This window comes from Cavia porcellus, unplaced genomic scaffold (assembly GCF_034190915.1).
Source record: "Cavia porcellus strain 051 isolate PalLab524CR breed Dunkin Hartley unplaced genomic scaffold, mCavPor4.1 scaffold_3, whole genome shotgun sequence".
In the NCBI taxonomy this organism is placed as follows: domain Eukaryota; kingdom Metazoa; phylum Chordata; class Mammalia; order Rodentia; family Caviidae; genus Cavia; species Cavia porcellus.
Genome location: NW_026947486.1, coordinates 67,690,960 through 67,707,822, shown reverse-complemented (window position 1 = coordinate 67,707,822; position 16,863 = coordinate 67,690,960). Strand labels below are relative to the sequence as shown.

Here is a 16,863-nt window from a genome sequence, read left to right as displayed (position 1 = left end):
AAGATTTGCCCCAGTGTTTATATCTCCTCAAAGTTCAAGTCCAGAAATGGAAAGCGACAGATTTGGGAAAAGATGAGAATGGGAGAACACAGATGACATGGCAAGCTCTGTGAGCAGCAGCAGTAACAAGGCAACAATATAGTCACAACACTATAGGCACCTATGAGCCTAGGTACTATTAGGGAGCTTTCTGGCTCTTTTATGTTGGAAAGCATCTTGCTCTAGGCCACTGGTTTTCAAACTTGTGCTTAGAAAGCACCTCTGGTAAGGGAAAAGGTCTTGGCCTCCAAAATAAATGCTACCCAGGCCAAAAATGCATATCAGCTCTGCTGTGGATAAGATTCCAGTGAGCTGACTCCTGGGCTTAATATACTGTTACTGTTAGTAAGTTAACATTTCTCTAGAAACTACTGCCCTTGTGACACTGACATCAGTATAAATCACTGGGAAAACTCACTGGCCTGATAGATGACTGGTCTTTATATATCAGAAAAAAATCAACCCTTCATTCAGCTGAAAATCATACCCCCCAGATGAGCTGGGAGGTGCTGGGATAATAAAATGTATATTTTGACCTAACATTCAGAGAGCTGACAGCTCCTCTAATGTTCATCAACCACACGTTAATCAGGCAAAATATCTAAGGGTGCACCTGATCTCACTGCCCAGGTCTGAGGGCTATCTGGGTCTCTATGCCCTTGACTGTGTCAGATGATCAAAGAGACATCTGCCTACAGCAAGAGAATGGGGCTAAGATGGATTCCTCAAAGACCCACCCTGGAATGGCATCTGGGAAAGCATATCTGTGTGCCTATGTTAACCAAGAAGGCACTTCCACTGTCTAGTGAAAAGTTTATTTTCTTTATATCATAAACCAAGGACAAACTACTTAATTCACTCTGCCCTAATTTTCTTCATTTTTGACTTAGGGTCATTGGGCCTGTTCTAGTAAACTTATAGGGATCCATGAAGACTTTACCTCTGTGAAATGCACAGAACACAATGCCAATACATGGTGATCACAAAAACATCTTGCTTCAGATCAAAAATACTGTTCTACAAATAAACAGTTAAGAGTATGTGGAAATCAATGTCCCCTTATGACTTACTTTAAGGAAGTCAAAGTGCATATACATTCTCCCTAGAGAAGGTGGGTAAGCAGTAATATCGAAATAGTTTCAGATCCTGCTGTGGAATAACAACCAAAATATTTAGAAGGAAGCCTATGGAAGACCTTAAGGTAAGAGGTAAAGGAAATAGAAAGCCAGAACAGGTTTAGAATCAAGCTGTCTGCTCACCATTTTGAGTTAAGATGCTGTGATAAAATAACAGCTTCTCTGACTCTGGTCAGCACCTTTTCTTATGGGTGTGTGTGTAACTTTGCAGCCTGCCTTTTTCCAAGAGTGCTTATAAGAGACATAGAAGAAGACATAAAAAGTCCTAGAAATGATGTAGGGATTAAACAAAAGTCTCTACTTAGGCCCAGGTAAAGAGGCTAGCTGGTATACTCTGTGCCTAGCCAAGGTTAATGCTACAGATCTCCAGGTGGCAGCCCATTCCCAAGTGGAGGGAACAGCTAGTTCCTCCTCTCTTACTAGATATATCTGGCAATGATAGTCTCAGCTCAGTGACAGCACACCATTTCTAGAATTTCTCCCAGCTTTCTACCCAAAAGGAGGGCCTCAGCGAAGCAATGGAGTATGGTAGGCAGAGATGACTAAACTGGGATTGAATCGTGGCTTTGAGTACTTCCTAGCTGAATGACAATCATGAAATAACCTCTCTTAATCACTATTTCAGTATGTGTGAAATGAAAATGACAACCTCCATCTGGTTTTTTGTTTTTGGTACTGGGAATCAATCTCAGAACCTTGCACTTGCCAGGCAGGTGCTTATAGTTGAGCTGTATTCCCAGCTCAACAACCTCCATGTTATAGGTGTGTTATGGTAATAATGACAAGAGTAAAAGTCTATAACGTTCAGTACAGACTCGATTATTTCCGAAATATTTTCAATCTATGAGTGGTCAAATCCATGGATACGGAACCCAGTGATATGGAGGAAAGTTTGTTAATTTTTGCAACATTTTCTTTGACATGAACTCCAAATCTCAGAAACAAGTCATATGATTGTATATGACTCCAAATAGGATTTTGTAATATACTTAGAAAAATAAAAGCCACCAAGGGCTCCAGATTTTCTATTATGCTGTAGTTCCTAAACTCAAACAATAGATGGCAGCATTAGAGAGAGCAGAGGCAGCTTCAGAGCAACCTCCACCCTGAAGACAGGAAGAAACAGCTATCCAAGGACAGAGGTATAGAAGCAGACACATTTTGCTAAGTGTGTATTACAGGAAAATACAGCGAATTTTTAGTATTTTAGAAATACTCCCCATCACTTTGAACACATTTTTCCATCATTATTGCCACTTTCTGAAGCAGTTCTGAAAGTCTTCTTGCATGAGTGTATTCACAAGGTGCAATAAAAAATACAGTGAATGTTACCACCATATGCCATCCAACAGAAAGGCAGGCTCATAAAAACATTACAGTGTGTCCTCATCCACCTTATTCACTGGATCTGGAACCTTGTAACTTCCCCAAAGTCAAAATGATCGTGAAAATCAATTTTTTAAATTCAGGACACCGAAGTAGCCACACAGTAACTAAAGATTGTCATGAAAGAGAACTTCCACAACTGCCTCAAAAAGTGGCAAGAATGATGGGATAAGCATGTTTGAAGTGAGGGGGAGTACTTTGAGGAAGATTAATGGCAATGTGTCTTTTACTGTAACATATGTAAATATTCACTGCATTTCCCCATTATACCTCATATGTGCCTGGCTCTTTGCTGAATACCTTGCTGTGAGATTACCTAATTGATATCCTATTTTATATATGAGTAACCTGAAATCAAAAAAGTAATCTCCTTTTTCTACAGTCACACAGCTATTAACTGGAGGAAAAGTGTATAAAGCCAGGTATATCTGCTGCCATCCCACCTCACCTGCTCAAATCTCCAAAGGAATGAGTTGGGAAGGATGACCAATGCCATCTCTACCCTGTCCTGTGTACACCTCCTGATACCATTCCTTTATAACTGCTCTAGATTTCCCTGCCTATTCAACAATGTAAGCTCATAACTTCCTTGAGGCACAGTCTCTGGCTACTCTATTTCTGCAAGGCATGCCTTGTGCCATATCTCCCTGCCTATATCACTGCCAAACTCATGCTCTTTAGCACCAAATAGATGTCTGGGCCAGTGGTACTTTTTAAGTGTGGTCTATGGACCAGAAGCATCAGCACCACCTATTTATAAAAGTAAATCTCAGGCGCCATCGAAGAACACCAAGTCTGCATTCTGGTAGGCTCTCAAGGTGATGTGCACATAGTGAAGTTCCAGAAGCACTGAACTAGCTGACTTTGGATCACCTTGTGTGCTAAGGAACTTTAGTGTCTTGTCACAACTAGTGAACAAGATGACTAGGTTTCCAGAGGCACTGATCTATTCAGGGAATATCAGGCTGCTCATTAGGGTTCACATTAGAAGGTTAGTGGTTTTAAGTCTTAGCTGCCACTATTTGGAAAGACACACTTTTGTCCTTGACTCCGCTAATTCTGACCCCATTATGGGCCTGAACAATAAGTCAGCAGTCCCATTTCTGAGGGTCTGGGAAGGCAGAGAAAAATACTAGGCTGATTGCCTGAATCCCAAAGAGAGAGAGCAGCAAAGCCAATAGTTTGAAACCCTGCTGCCGATGGCATCCCAGGTAGGAGAAGAATGTTCTGGAACAATCCTATGAGCTTGGGGCCATACAGTAAAAAAAAATACTGACACCATCTTATTAAGAGGCAAGGAAGTGAAGGCATCAAAAGGAGATCTGCTTTTCAGCAGGCCACAGAAGCATTACTCTTCATAGATCAGGTTGAAGGGAGGAGTTGACATCACAGTATCCCTGGGCTAAATAAGGGGTCCACTCACCAGAACTGCCCAAACTCCCATGCATACCTTCTTTCCATACCCTCCCCTAGCCCGTGATCACTTACTTGCAATTCATCCTTTCTTACCTAAGAATCCTATGAAATAATAGGCGTTATTTGGTTTTCCTCCTAATGCCCCTAAAGACTGTGGCATCTTAAAACACTCCTGGAGGGAAAGAGAATGCAAGATTCTCAACTCACTTGTGGACTGCTGCTCACGGATCGATGTGTTGACATGGCAGTGTAATGGGCAGGCAGCAATGGGCTTGGGCCAAGGAGCAACTTACTTTGAATGCATCAACATACACAGGATTGATTTGGTTTATGCCCAGGCGAAGGGGCACAATGAGCAGCAGGGGTTTCCAGGCTGGGCAGAAGGCAGAGGTATCTTTACTCTGGTTTGAAGTGATAAAAGAATCAGGGGAGCTTTTGTCAGCTGTATCAGCACTAAAGGGAAGGACTCGGCACATTTTTTCTAGAAACAGAAGACAAGAGATCTGAGTAAGAAGGAGATAAATAGCCATAGGAAATATTCTAAAGTTAGAACTAAAAAAGGCTTTCCTTGCTGCCACAAGGGTTCAGGCAGGCCCACTTCCCACAAGAAACCCAGGCTATCATGCTTTGTATGCTGGCCACTGAGCCCAGCTGGTTTGAAAGAAGACCTGAATTCATTGAGAGAATCTCATTTCTCAATTAGTCTGCAAAGATTTTTGAGGCAAGGACTATGTCTTTCATTTTCTTTCACACCCAGCGCAGAGGACACAGGACCCGATAAGGGTGGGCCCCTATAAGCCATCTCCTGGTGGTTTCACAGGTTCTACATATTTTGGGGAACCTTCAAGGAAAGGGAGTGGTACATCTGTGAGGGGCAGTAAAGATCCTCTAATGGCTTTCTCCCTTTGAGAAGCTGAAAGGGAAGAGACCCAAAGCCCCATGCTCCCCTAGACTCCCCGACCCCGATGAGGCAGGCCAGAGAGACTCTTCTGAGCACCAGACATCTAAGTGGTGAGGAAAGAACTCATTTACCCACCAACCAGTAAGATAAGCAAGCTGGTAACTCACTGATATCTTCAATGACCACTGTGTTATCCATTGAAACATAAACAGCCAAGGAATTCCATTCATCAAATAAAGCAAGTTTTCTGCAAAGCAATATATAGTGAAGTCACAATAGGAGAAGATTAAAATATCAGCAGTGTATTCCATGTTCCTAATGTCATGAAATGCTGAGCCACAGAGAAGGAGATATTTAGCTCTGTCTCTTTGTCCACTTTTTCATAGCTCTGGGATGTTCCATATCCAGGGACCTTGAGAATACCACAAAGTTACTATATCTGAACTTCAAAAAGAAGATTCTACTTCATAACATGGAAAAATCTCCCTCACAAAATAACTGTATTCCTACTGGGCAAAACAGAAAAGTTCTTCATGTATCTGCTTCTAAACTTTGAAGAAATTTTGTCTCCTTAAATAAAAGACATTCTGAAAAGAAAACCATCACTAATACATATATTTGGAGCTGAGGATATAGCTTAGTTGTTGAGCATGGGTTCAACCCTCAGCACTGCCAAAATATCCATATTACCCATTCTCTCAATGAGAATGAGTAATATGGAAAATATCCATATTATCCATTCTCTCAATAAGTGTGGATAATATGGAAAATAATAGAGATGGAAAGGAGGGAGAGAGGGAAGGAGGGGGAAAGTGAGAGTGAGCAAGAGAGAGAGAGAGAGAGAGAGAGAGAGAGAGAGAGAGAGAGAGAGAGAGAGAGAGAGAGAGAGAGAGAGAGAGAGAGAGAGAGAGAGAGAGAGAGAGAGAGAGCTCTCATTCCAATTCCCAGCTGTTGCACCAAAAATTCCATTCAAGGAGACTTATGTCACAGATGACTCAGGTGGGTGTGGAACGTTATTAGTGAGAAGCTGGAGAGAGACTGCATACTGAATTGCATGATTTTGAGGGAGATTGGAAAGAAAACTCTTTTAAAGGAGACGTTATCTGAGGTCTAAATAAGATATTTTACCTATATCTCTCTTCTCTTCTTTGCTGGTTTGAAAGAAGACATGTTTCATCTGGCTACTTCTGGGACACATGAATAAATCCCCAACTCAATAAACAGAGTAAAAAACTAAAAAAAAATTCTCTCTACAAAAGCAGCATCCAAAAGAGGTTAATTATGATTATTCTTTCATTTCACTCATTTAAATGTACTCTTTCCCCACAATAATAATGATAAGATAATACTAATAATACACAGTCTTCCTCTTGTAATGATTTGGCTTAACCATGGTGTGACAGCAATTCAAGCTCAATAGAAACTGTACTTTCAATATTGAATTTGGATCTTTCTCCTGACTAGCAATTTGTGATCTGATCCTCCATCAAGACATTGAGCAGCAAGCAGCAAGCCACAACACTTAGTTAAATAATCACAGGGAGAAACAACTGGTACTCTGTGGTGTACTGTTTTGCTAAGCTGAGGTGCTCAGTAGGTTAGGTATATTTGATGCATCACTGACTTATGATATTTTCCACTCACAGTGGGTTATCAGGGAATAACCCATCCTAAGTCAAGGAACATCTGCCCAACTGTTGATGGTAACAATCATGATGAATCAGAGCCCACTTAAAGTCCTAAAAGAATGTGATTTCATTTGGTCATTGTTGGAAACCTTAACCTTTAATGAAAAGAAGGAAATTGTGAAGGATATTACTTAAAAACTAAAAGTTTTGAGTCACATTTTAGGCTTGTGGTGGATTAAAAACTGGTGGTCAATTTAAACACCTGAGCTGAACTGAATCACTGTGAGGCTAAGTGTAGAAGGTCCACCTGAGAACTGTTGCCAGCATAAAAAAGTGACCTGGAGAGGAAGTGTAGTGTTATGGATTCTCTCTTAAGTGTTCTCGTTGTTTGGAACCATTGGCTTTCCTGGAGGAGCTTGCCATGCTGGCTCCCCTGACAGGAACTCAACTACTATCATCAGAGGACCTCAGGATCTTGTTGCTGAGAATGGCTGTGGTTCACTTTGGGGAAGCTCTGTACCTTACTTTGAGCATCGCTTCCTGGCTCTGGAGGGACAAATGTGCTATTTAACCTCCAAGAGAAGCTTGTCATGCTGGCTTCCTGATATGAATTCGGTTGTCCTCATCGCTGGAGGAGCTTGGGACCTCAATGTCACTGGATGGCTGTGGTACTTTTCAGGGGAGCCTTGGTCCTTATTTTAGCATCACTTCTTGGCCCTAGAGTAGAACCTTCAACCTACTAGCATAGATCTATCATTCCACTAGCACAGATTTTCTGGTTTCCACCCCTGATATTTGAGCCTTCTTTAATGCAGATCCATGAAACTGACTTGCATGAATCATTGTTATGGGCTCTAAATCTTCAGCTGAACTCATCAGAATACTGCCATAGGAGCCAGGCCCTAAGCTTTATTCCTAGGTCTTTAGTGTGTAGACAGATTTCCTGCACTTATTGTTTTTGAACTGCTTGGGTGATCATAATATAATAATACTATAAATTATATGTTCTATATGTAATTGTTTTCCTTGCAAACCCCTGACTACAACAGGGCTCAACACAGTCATTATAAACATTTACACTTTATGCCCTGTGTTCCTATAGCACTTCCTGAAATAAGGCAGCTTCTCACTCAGCATACTCAATGATACCTAAAAGGTACACTAATGCAAGAAAATGTTCTCAGGGAGGCTATATGGTCAATAAGGAATAAAGTCGACACTTGAGTTTTCTCTGTCTCTTCTGTCCCTAGGGAATCCAGAAAGCTCCCCTTTATATACACACATTCAAAGCCTTATAGTTCACTGTAGACTGGCTAACAATTAAATCAGGGACCCTTTTGTACTTTACATGGGACGTGTCCCACCATAATTCCCATGAACTGGAGGACACTACACCAAAGAAGCCTAATGTTTTCAACCGTTTGTTTCCTACATGTGGCCCCAGGGAACTGGCATTTTCTGGCTGGCATTTTCTTTCATCCATCAAACATTTATTAGGCATTTATGTGCCAGGCAGTGTCATGTGACAGAATAAACAAGACAAATACAATCTCTGCCCTTAAAGCATTTTCATTTGTTGGCAGGTTGTCAGGAAACAGTGACAACAGGTAATGTGGCCTGCAGGTGTAGATGCCAATGCCACTTATGCAACTGTTCACTTGTAAAATGTTGATCTTAACCTCTCTATCTCACCTATTACATTAGGAGGTGAATTCTGGAATTTAACAGGACAATTCCAAGTACCATGCCGGGGAACTTTGAATCTGCCAAGAAATGACAAACTGATTTCAAAACTGCCTAGGGGTTTGTCTCCTCCACTAGATAGTGAGTTCCTTGAGGTGAGGATTGTGTCTAGTTTATTTTTGTATATACAGCACTTAATACAGAAAGACATCCAGTAGACATAGAATGAATTTATTTACATTATACAGGGAGGTAATCCATTTGTTACTTAAACAGGCTAAGCCTCTGCTGCTTCCAATGAAATTTTAGCTTTGAAGGACATCAATCTGTAAAGTAAGATGCTAAACATGAGGTATAGCCACATACTGATACCAATGAATACAACTTTGACACCAAGACACATCCACACTTACACACTTCAAAGAATTGCCTGAGCCAATTGGTACAGATGTTTTGAAAGCTCAGCAGTAGTAGTAGATGTCCTAGTGGGATGGCAAGTATATTTAGGTTTATGGGAAGTTTAATTGGCTGGGAACAGAAGCATGGGAGATAGCAAAATAGGTAGATGCCAGATTCTTTACTTACTTTAACACCTGTGCAACTGTATTTGGTCCAAACCATTCGCCAATTGATTTCCCTTCTCCTACACCCATTTGTGCTGTATTAAATGGAGAAAATTAACATGTTAGCAAAACATCTTCCAGTGATCCACAAACTCCTAATATTTTACATAAATAAACAAATGCACAACTTAATGAAATCATCTATAAGACATGGGGAAAAATGATCAGCTACAGGTATTGCTTTTTAACTATTTATTTATGATCTTACCCATTTGATGGATAGAATAGCAACAGTCTTTTCTATCTAAGAAGCACTGTAGGATCCGTTGATACTCTTTGGGTTGTTCTTTTTGTTTCTCCCAGTTCCAGTCTTTTGAAGGGAAAATAAGTCAAAGTTATTTTTATAACTATTTATTACCTCTTAGAACTCTTATAACTATGAATTAGAAGGAAAACAAAAGAGCTACATGTAGCAGGTAAGCAGGATCAAGTTAGAACATCCCCAAGTATCTTTTATTTTGATGACAAAAACATCTGGAAACTGAATACTTTCAAAGACTCTTAGTACTTTCAAAGTACTAAGAAAAAGCCAAAAAATTAGTTGACCAAGGAATTGGCTTAGCCCAAAGTCTGGATCTGAATAAATATTACCTAAAGATTACCTAAAAGGGTGCTGGTGTGACACACAACAGTTTACAGGATTCATAGTCAAGGAAGAATTTTTTTAAAAACCGTTTGCCATTTTTATACTACCTTTTCAATAATCAATACTGAGTTTTTTTACTGCATGTTTGCAGTACACAATGCTTACATTTTTCATGGGAGGAGTTGGTACATGTAGATAACACAGTTGAATTCTTCCCCCCCTCCTTCCTCCTCTTCGCTGCCCCTCCCAAGTTTTGGAAAACAAAAACTTTTAGCATCAGGTGTTCAAAGTTTCCTTAAGACCAAAGTCAAAATCACTACTTCATCTGTAGGGATCCATCTGTGCCTTAGGCATAAACCCCAAATTCTAAGGGCTGGGGATTTAGCTCAGTGGCATAAGAGCCTGCCCTGCAAGCGCAAGATCGTGAGTTTGATCCCTGGTACCAAAAAAGAAAGAAAGAAACCCTAAATTCTACAGAGGCCACATCCAAATTCCTGAAGACGACCATAAAAATGCTACCCAATCCAACTGCTACGGACAGGTCGCAATGCTGCCATTCTCTTGCTTCTAGAAAGTCTGTGTAATGGAACAAATTTCTGCAGGTCAGTTTGCTTCCAAGAAATAAATTTCTCTCTTGAGGGTTCAGAGTTTGAATTAATGACTGAAATACACTTGAAGCTAAAAGTCATTATCTCTGGACTCTTATTTTTATTAAGTTTATTGGTACAATTAGGTATTCATAATAATCACATTCATCACAGGGAATTTGTACCTGTATGTGATATACCTTGATTCCTCTTTTTTCCCTAATCCCCTCCTTCAATCCCTCTTCAATCCCTCTTTCCCTCCTTATCTATAAAGCTTTATTTCTACTTTTATCTTTCTTTTTTAAATATTCTTTTGCCTTCCTTCCTTTGCCCGTTCCCTCTCCCAGGTTCCTCTTTTCTTTTGAACAATTTTTCCTGTTTCACAGTATCTGTTATACATTTTGGTCCTTATTTGCTCTTTCAGTTTCTCACACCAGGGGCCCAATGCAATGTTTGAAAATGTGTGCCCAATTTATTTCACTGAAGAGTATGGTCTCAAGCTGTATCCATTTACCTAGAAATGTCTCATTTATCCTTCCTTATGAATGAATAGTATTCCATTATATTTTAACAAATCCACATTCTTTCTATCCATTCCTCAGTTGATGGTCATTTGGGCTTTCTCCAAGATTTAGCTGTTACAAACTGTGCTGCTATAAACATAGATGCGCACATATTGCTGTAGTATGGTATTTTTAATTCTTCCAGGAAGATATCCAGAAGAGGAATAGCTGAATTAAATGGGACCTCTAATCTTAGTTTTCTGAGTAATCTTCACACTGATTTCCACAGTGGCTGCATCAGTTTACACTCCCAATAACAGTAGGGAAGGGTTCCATTTTTCCCATAGCCCTGCCAATATTTGTTACTGGTTGGTTTTTTGTGCTAATACTTTTTTGGACAATATTTCATGCCTATATCTTGTACTCTGACTACTATAATGTACTAATACACAATTTATTCATTAATTGTTACTCTCCTACTAACATATATATATATATATATATATATATATATATATTTTTTTTTTTTTTTTTTTCGGTACCAGGAATCAAACTTAGGACTTTGTGCTTGCCACTCAGGCACTGTGCCACTGAGTTATAACCCTGGCCCTTGACAATAGCCATTTGTTCTGGAGTGAGGTGGAATCTCAGTGTTGTTTTAATTTGCATCTCTTGAATGACCAGTGATGCTGAACATTTTTTTCATATATTTATTTTCTGTTTGCATTTCTTTCTCTGAGAAGTATATATTCATCTCAGATGCCCATTTTTGGATTGGATCTTTAAATTGGGGGATCAGATTTTTTTCAATTTTTTATATGTTCTAGGTATTATTCCTTAGTCTGAGGGACAACTAGCTAAAACTTTTTCCCACTCTGTGGGTTGTCTTTGAACCCTGTTGGTGATTTCTTTGCTGTACAAAGCTTTTTAATAGAATGAGATCCCATTTGTTGATTCTTTGTATTATTTTTCATGCAGTCAGGGTTTTGTTCATGAAATCTTTGCCTGCACCAGTGTCTTCAAGAGTTCTGCCTATTTTCTCTTCCAGCAGACTTAATGTTTCTGTTTTAATTATTTAGATCTTTGGTCCATTTTGATTTCAGTTTAGTACATGAGGAGAAGCATGGGTCTAGTTTTAGTATTTGGCATGTAGAGAGCCAGTTTTTCCAGCATCATTTATTAAAGAGTCTATCTTTCTTCTGGTGAGGCTGTTTGGCCCCTGTGTCAAAGATAAATGTTTGGCTTATTGTGTTTGGCATTGTTTCTGCATCTTATAATCTATTCAATTGATCCTTGGGTCTGTTTCTGTTTTTGTTTTTGTTTTATTGCCAGTACCATACTGTTTTTATCACTGTAGCTCAGTAGTATAATTGAAAGTCAGGGATTGTCATGCCTCCTGCCTTGCTTTTGTTGCAAAGAATTGTTTTTGCTATTATAGGTCTCTTGGGGTTCCAAATGAATTTTAGGAGTGATTTCTCTAGTTCTGTGAGGTATTCTAATGGTATTTTGATTGGGATTGCGTTAAATCTGTATAGCAACTTTGGGAGTATGGCCATTTTCACTATGTTGCCTCTTCCTACCCAAGTGAAAAGGATATCTTTAAATTTTCTGATATCCTCTTCAATCTCCTCTTTAATAGTACTATAATTTTTCTAGACTCTTTAACCTCTAGATTTTCTAAATCCAAAGCTGTAAACCTCAGGTCCAGCACATTCTTTAGAGAATAAATCATATATAGTTTTTTTCATTAGTTACTGAATTTTCTAAGTTTAGGGAAATTCTGATTAGCTGGCTGCTAATTACCATTAAAGAGTCACTGATGACCGTGCTAAGTGAACACCTCATTACAAGCTCTTAAAATAATTGAATAGGAAACAATTCAAAAGATTTCTATACCTCCTAATCCACTGTAACTACAAGATCTATTTCCAAATTATTCCTGCTATTTCCTTTTATATTGAAATGATTGTGACTGTTGACTGTGACATTTTTTCCTAGTTTGCTTCCACTTCAGAACTTACTTTCAGAAAAGTCATCTCAAAGTGCTTTACAAATAAGAAAAAACTAGGCCAGGATTGGTGGTACACATCTGTAATTCCAGCACTTGGGAGGCTGAGGCAGGAGGATCACCATGAGCTTTAGGCCAGCGTGAACTACATAGAAAGATCCTGTCTTGAACAAACCAAAGGTAAATAAATAAGAAAAACAAATATTAAGAAAGAATCTGTGGCAAGAACTATGTGTACAATAGAGAAGCCACTTGACAAAGAGTCAGAAGATTTGCATTCTATTTTCACACATATGCTTCCTTGCTGACCCTGGGCAAATCATCTCATTTACGTAAGTTTCAATTTCATCATCTATAAAATACAGATTATGAAATTATCCAAGGAGCTGGGCATGGTGGCACATACCTAGCACTTGGGCGGCTGAGGCAGGAGAATTGCTGTGAGTTACAGGCCAGCCTGTGCTACAAAGTGAGTTCAAGACCAGCTTGAACTGCATAGTGAAACCTTGTTTCAAAAAGACAAAAGAGGACTGGGGATTTAGCTCATAGGCAAAAATACCTGCCTGGCATTTGGTACCAGAAGTTGAGTTCAATCCATGGTACCAAGAAAGAAAGAATAGGAAAAAAAAAAAGAAAAGTTAGTTCACACCAGAACCGTACAGAGGAAGTGTCTCAGTCAGACACGGCCACTCTGCAGGACTCGGAAGATAAGCTCACATCAGGCCGCACTGACATGGATAAGGGAGATGCCAACAAGCTGTTTGGCAAGATGTCCTCATACGGCTTCTTTGTGCAGACCTGCTGCGAGGAGCACAAGAAGAAGCACCTCGACTCCTTGATCAAATTTGCAGAGTTCTCCAACAAGTGCTCGGAAAGCTGGAAGACTATATCTGCCACGGAAAAGTCCAAGTTTGAAGATATGGCAGAGGGTGATAAAGCTCACTATGACAGAGAGATGAAAAATGTTCTTCACAAAGGAGGTGATAAGAGAGGAAAGAAGAAAGATCCTAACGGTCCTAGAAGGCCATCTGCCTTCTTCCTGTTTTGCTCTGAACATAACTCAAAGATCAAAATTGAACACCCCGGCCTGTCCTTTGGAGATATGCAAAAATAAATTGGGTGAAATGTAGTCTGAGCATTCAGCCAAAGATAAACAGCCATATGAACAAGAAGCAGCTAAGCTAAAGGAGAAATGTGAAAAGCATATTGCTACGTACCATGCCAAGGGCAAAAGTGAAACAGGAAACAAAGGTTCTGGTAGCCAACAGGCTCAAAGAAGAGGAATGAACCAGAAGAGGAGGAGAAGGAAGAGGAAGAAGAAGAGGAGGAAGAAGATGAAGATAAAGAATAAGTGGCTGTGCTGTAATGACATGTGGAGTATATGTGTGCTCAGGCAATTGTTTTGCCAAGAATGTGAATTCAAATGCAGCTCAACATTAGCTTCAGTATAAAAACTGTACAGATTTTTATATAGTTGATAAAATTCTTTGTAGAAAAAAATATTTTTTTAAAAAAATTCAGGTTGTATCTTTTTGAAGGGCTATTACAGTTATATTTTAAAGCTTTTAATGTTGAATGCTCCTAAATATTTAATGGTTTCTTTCATGTGTATGGTAGCACAGCAAATTTGCAGGAACTAGTACGAATAGTATGTTTTGGGTGTTTTAGAATATTGCATTTCGTTTTTATTGTTTTTTTAAATCTGTAATAAAATTATGTATATTATTTCTATTGTCTTTGTTTTAATATGCTGAACCAGCTTTCCCTTAAAACACAAGAGAAGAGGCCTTGACACAGTTTTTTAAATTTCTGCTTAATAGTTTGTATGGCACAGTTTTAGTAGTTTTTTGAGAGAAAAAAGAAAACCAAACATACCCATATTCTTTCCTAAAAAGATCTAGAACTTAATGAACTTTAAAAATTTGTGTTTTTGCAGAAGGACTTTAAGCTTTATCCTTGACATTTCTGTTCATTGCTCAATAATTTTTTTCTCTTACCTCAAGGGTGCGAAATTATAAAATCATATATATGTTAAAAATGTATAAATCTTTAGTAGTGTCAAATTTTGTAAGTTGAATAAGTTCAAAATAGATTTTGAATTATATCATTTTAACATCCTGGGTAACTACTCTAAGGCAGTATTTGAGGTGATTGTGATATTCCCTATCTAATTTAACTACCTTTCTCTAGAACTGGTATTTGTATGGAAAGGCATTTTAGGAATGCTTGAGAAAACAGTTAACTTGTAAATTAAGATAACTGTTTTGAATTGTTAGATGTCATTAGTGAAAATTGATCATCTGTAGACTAAATGCATACAGAAGAAATCTTGACATTTTATAGTTTGACATGAGTATCTTGCTAGACTATCAAATTTTAAGATGGAAGTTAAGATTCTTATTACCTGAACAAGAGCATTGCTTGACCTATGTTGTATTTTGAATAAATACTTCCTGCATCTTATTTCATTTTTGTTAATTAGTGAGGTGTCAAGAATAAAATATACTTAAGAGCTTAACATTTAAAAAAAAGAAAAGAAAGAAAGAAATTACCCAAATAAAGCAAGCACAGGATGTTATTCTAAACCTTGCAAAGAAGACAGTAAGTGCTACAATCTCCTCAGAATTCCATAATTTTTGACTGAAAACAACAGAGGTTTTCTCAGTTTGCAAAGTGGAGACAGGAGAGTGATACTTTCACACCTCCATCAGCAGTAGCCATTGAGTTCATCAGTCCATCTCACCCAAGTGTCATTTCACCTTCTCTTCCCCAAGTCCAGTTGGACTTTTACCCAAGTGCAAAAACAGGCTTCTAAACACTGTCCTCCAGATGCCTACAGGGAACATGCACATGTCTTAAAGATGCAATCCTCAAGAGTGTCAACAACTGCAACTGGAAGGTTCTCGACTATAAAGCAACCTCCTGAGAAAGCTAATTTAAGGATTCTTTCATCATGGAAAGGACATCCTCAGGGATCAAAACCCAAATAGTGCCAGCTCTCTCATTAGGCACTTACTTTAGGTCATTTATATCCTTCACCACATGGATATTCTAAACAAGGTCAAGAAACAGACTTGCCACCACCCCCTCCTATTCCCTTTGTTATATGGAATTTTTAAGAACTCAAACAATAGCAAAGTTGGAAACTCTAAATGACACATGTGCTCCAACATTCAATTCTATTTCTGGAAAATAACTTGGTGAGTTACAGGAAAATACTGCCTATTTCCTTCTTAAGAGGGGCTTTGTTGACTTGACAACTCCAACACTTGAACATGCAGACAACATTTTAGGGCCTGCAGCTTTGTTACTGAATTGTCTTAAAGCTTAGTGTTAATGCCATACCAACAACAGCAAATGATACTACAGAGGCATCCAAAACCATTTGTAGAAAAAATAGAACTTACCCCTTCCCAAGTGTCTACAGATAAGAGCTTGAGCCAGCATCATCTGTCCACAGCGCAGCATACATCCCCAGCCAGCATCTGATGAAGGGCCTGTTCCTCCTGTTGGTGAATTAGATGGGAATGAATAATGGTCATTTTCTGAGAAATCAGCGTATTTGTCACACAAGACAAGCCAACACACATATTCTTAGAAGGGAGGCAAGAAATACAGTCACAGATCAAATAGGATTTGGATTTAGGTTTGAAACTGGCAATGATAACGCTGAGTCACCCAAACAGCTTTCTACAGACAAAGACAAAGCAAAGAAATGAACTAAACCTATCCCTTAGGTGGCCTGCTTAGAAAACTTCTAGGTTTTAGGTTTTTGTTTTGGGGTGTGTTTTTTTTTTTTCTTTTTGAGACAGGGTTTCACTATGTAGTTCAGACTGATCTTGAACTCACTTTATATCCCAGTATGGATCCCCCTGCCTCAGCCTCCTGGAGTGCTAAAATTACAAGCATATGCCACCATGCCCAGCCTTGGAGACTTCTAGGCATGGATGCAAGTTGTTTTCCTTATTTTCCTTTCCCCACATGGAAGTCGAAAAGTATGCTCTAAGCATGATCTCAGAAGATTAATTGGTTTTGTACATCTTAAAGTTATAGAACATTTCTAATTTCTTAATAGTATTTTATACTACTTCCATACTTGTAATACCAGGTATTTGCATCATCCTGTGTGGTTCTTGCTAATGCTCAAATTATAGGCCAGATCATCTGTTGATAAAATGGTGTCAGATTTGAATGGGAAATATTTTCAGGCCTAGCAAAGAATTCCTTACTCAGAGAAAGTTAACCATTTAGAACCACTGGATGATAAAGACTGTTTTTCTGTGTTACTACTTGGGGACTTTCTATGAAGAGCAAAGAACATGTGCGATTTCATTTTTGGTCCTTCACAGGAAGGTTATTTCACTCCA

The 16,863-nt window shown here is 38.9% G+C and overlaps 1 protein-coding gene and 1 pseudogene across 3 annotated transcripts in view; one reads left to right on the top strand and one right to left on the bottom strand.

The window, feature by feature from the left end:
* The window catches only part of Atg4a (autophagy related 4A cysteine peptidase), a 107,730-nt gene that overhangs the window by 55,731 nt on the left and 35,136 nt on the right, over positions 1 to 16,863 (bottom strand). For all 3 annotated transcript variants that reach the window (XR_010046618.1, XM_023564168.2, XM_003467579.5), the window contains exons 4-9: positions 15,904 to 16,002; positions 9,021 to 9,122; positions 8,775 to 8,847; positions 5,046 to 5,125; positions 4,271 to 4,458; positions 4,071 to 4,149 (exon numbers count right to left, since the gene is read on the bottom strand). Coding sequence is in view for 2 of the 3 variants with exons in the window: in XM_023564168.2 (XP_023419936.1) it covers positions 4,071 to 4,149; positions 4,271 to 4,458; positions 5,046 to 5,125; positions 8,775 to 8,847; positions 9,021 to 9,122; positions 15,904 to 16,002 (621 nt within the window). In the remaining variant the exon portion in view is untranslated. The remainder of the gene's footprint in view (positions 1 to 4,070; positions 4,150 to 4,270; positions 4,459 to 5,045; positions 5,126 to 8,774; positions 8,848 to 9,020; positions 9,123 to 15,903; positions 16,003 to 16,863) is intronic.
* On the top strand, positions 13,230 to 13,952 carry LOC106027189 (high mobility group protein B2-like; annotated as a pseudogene).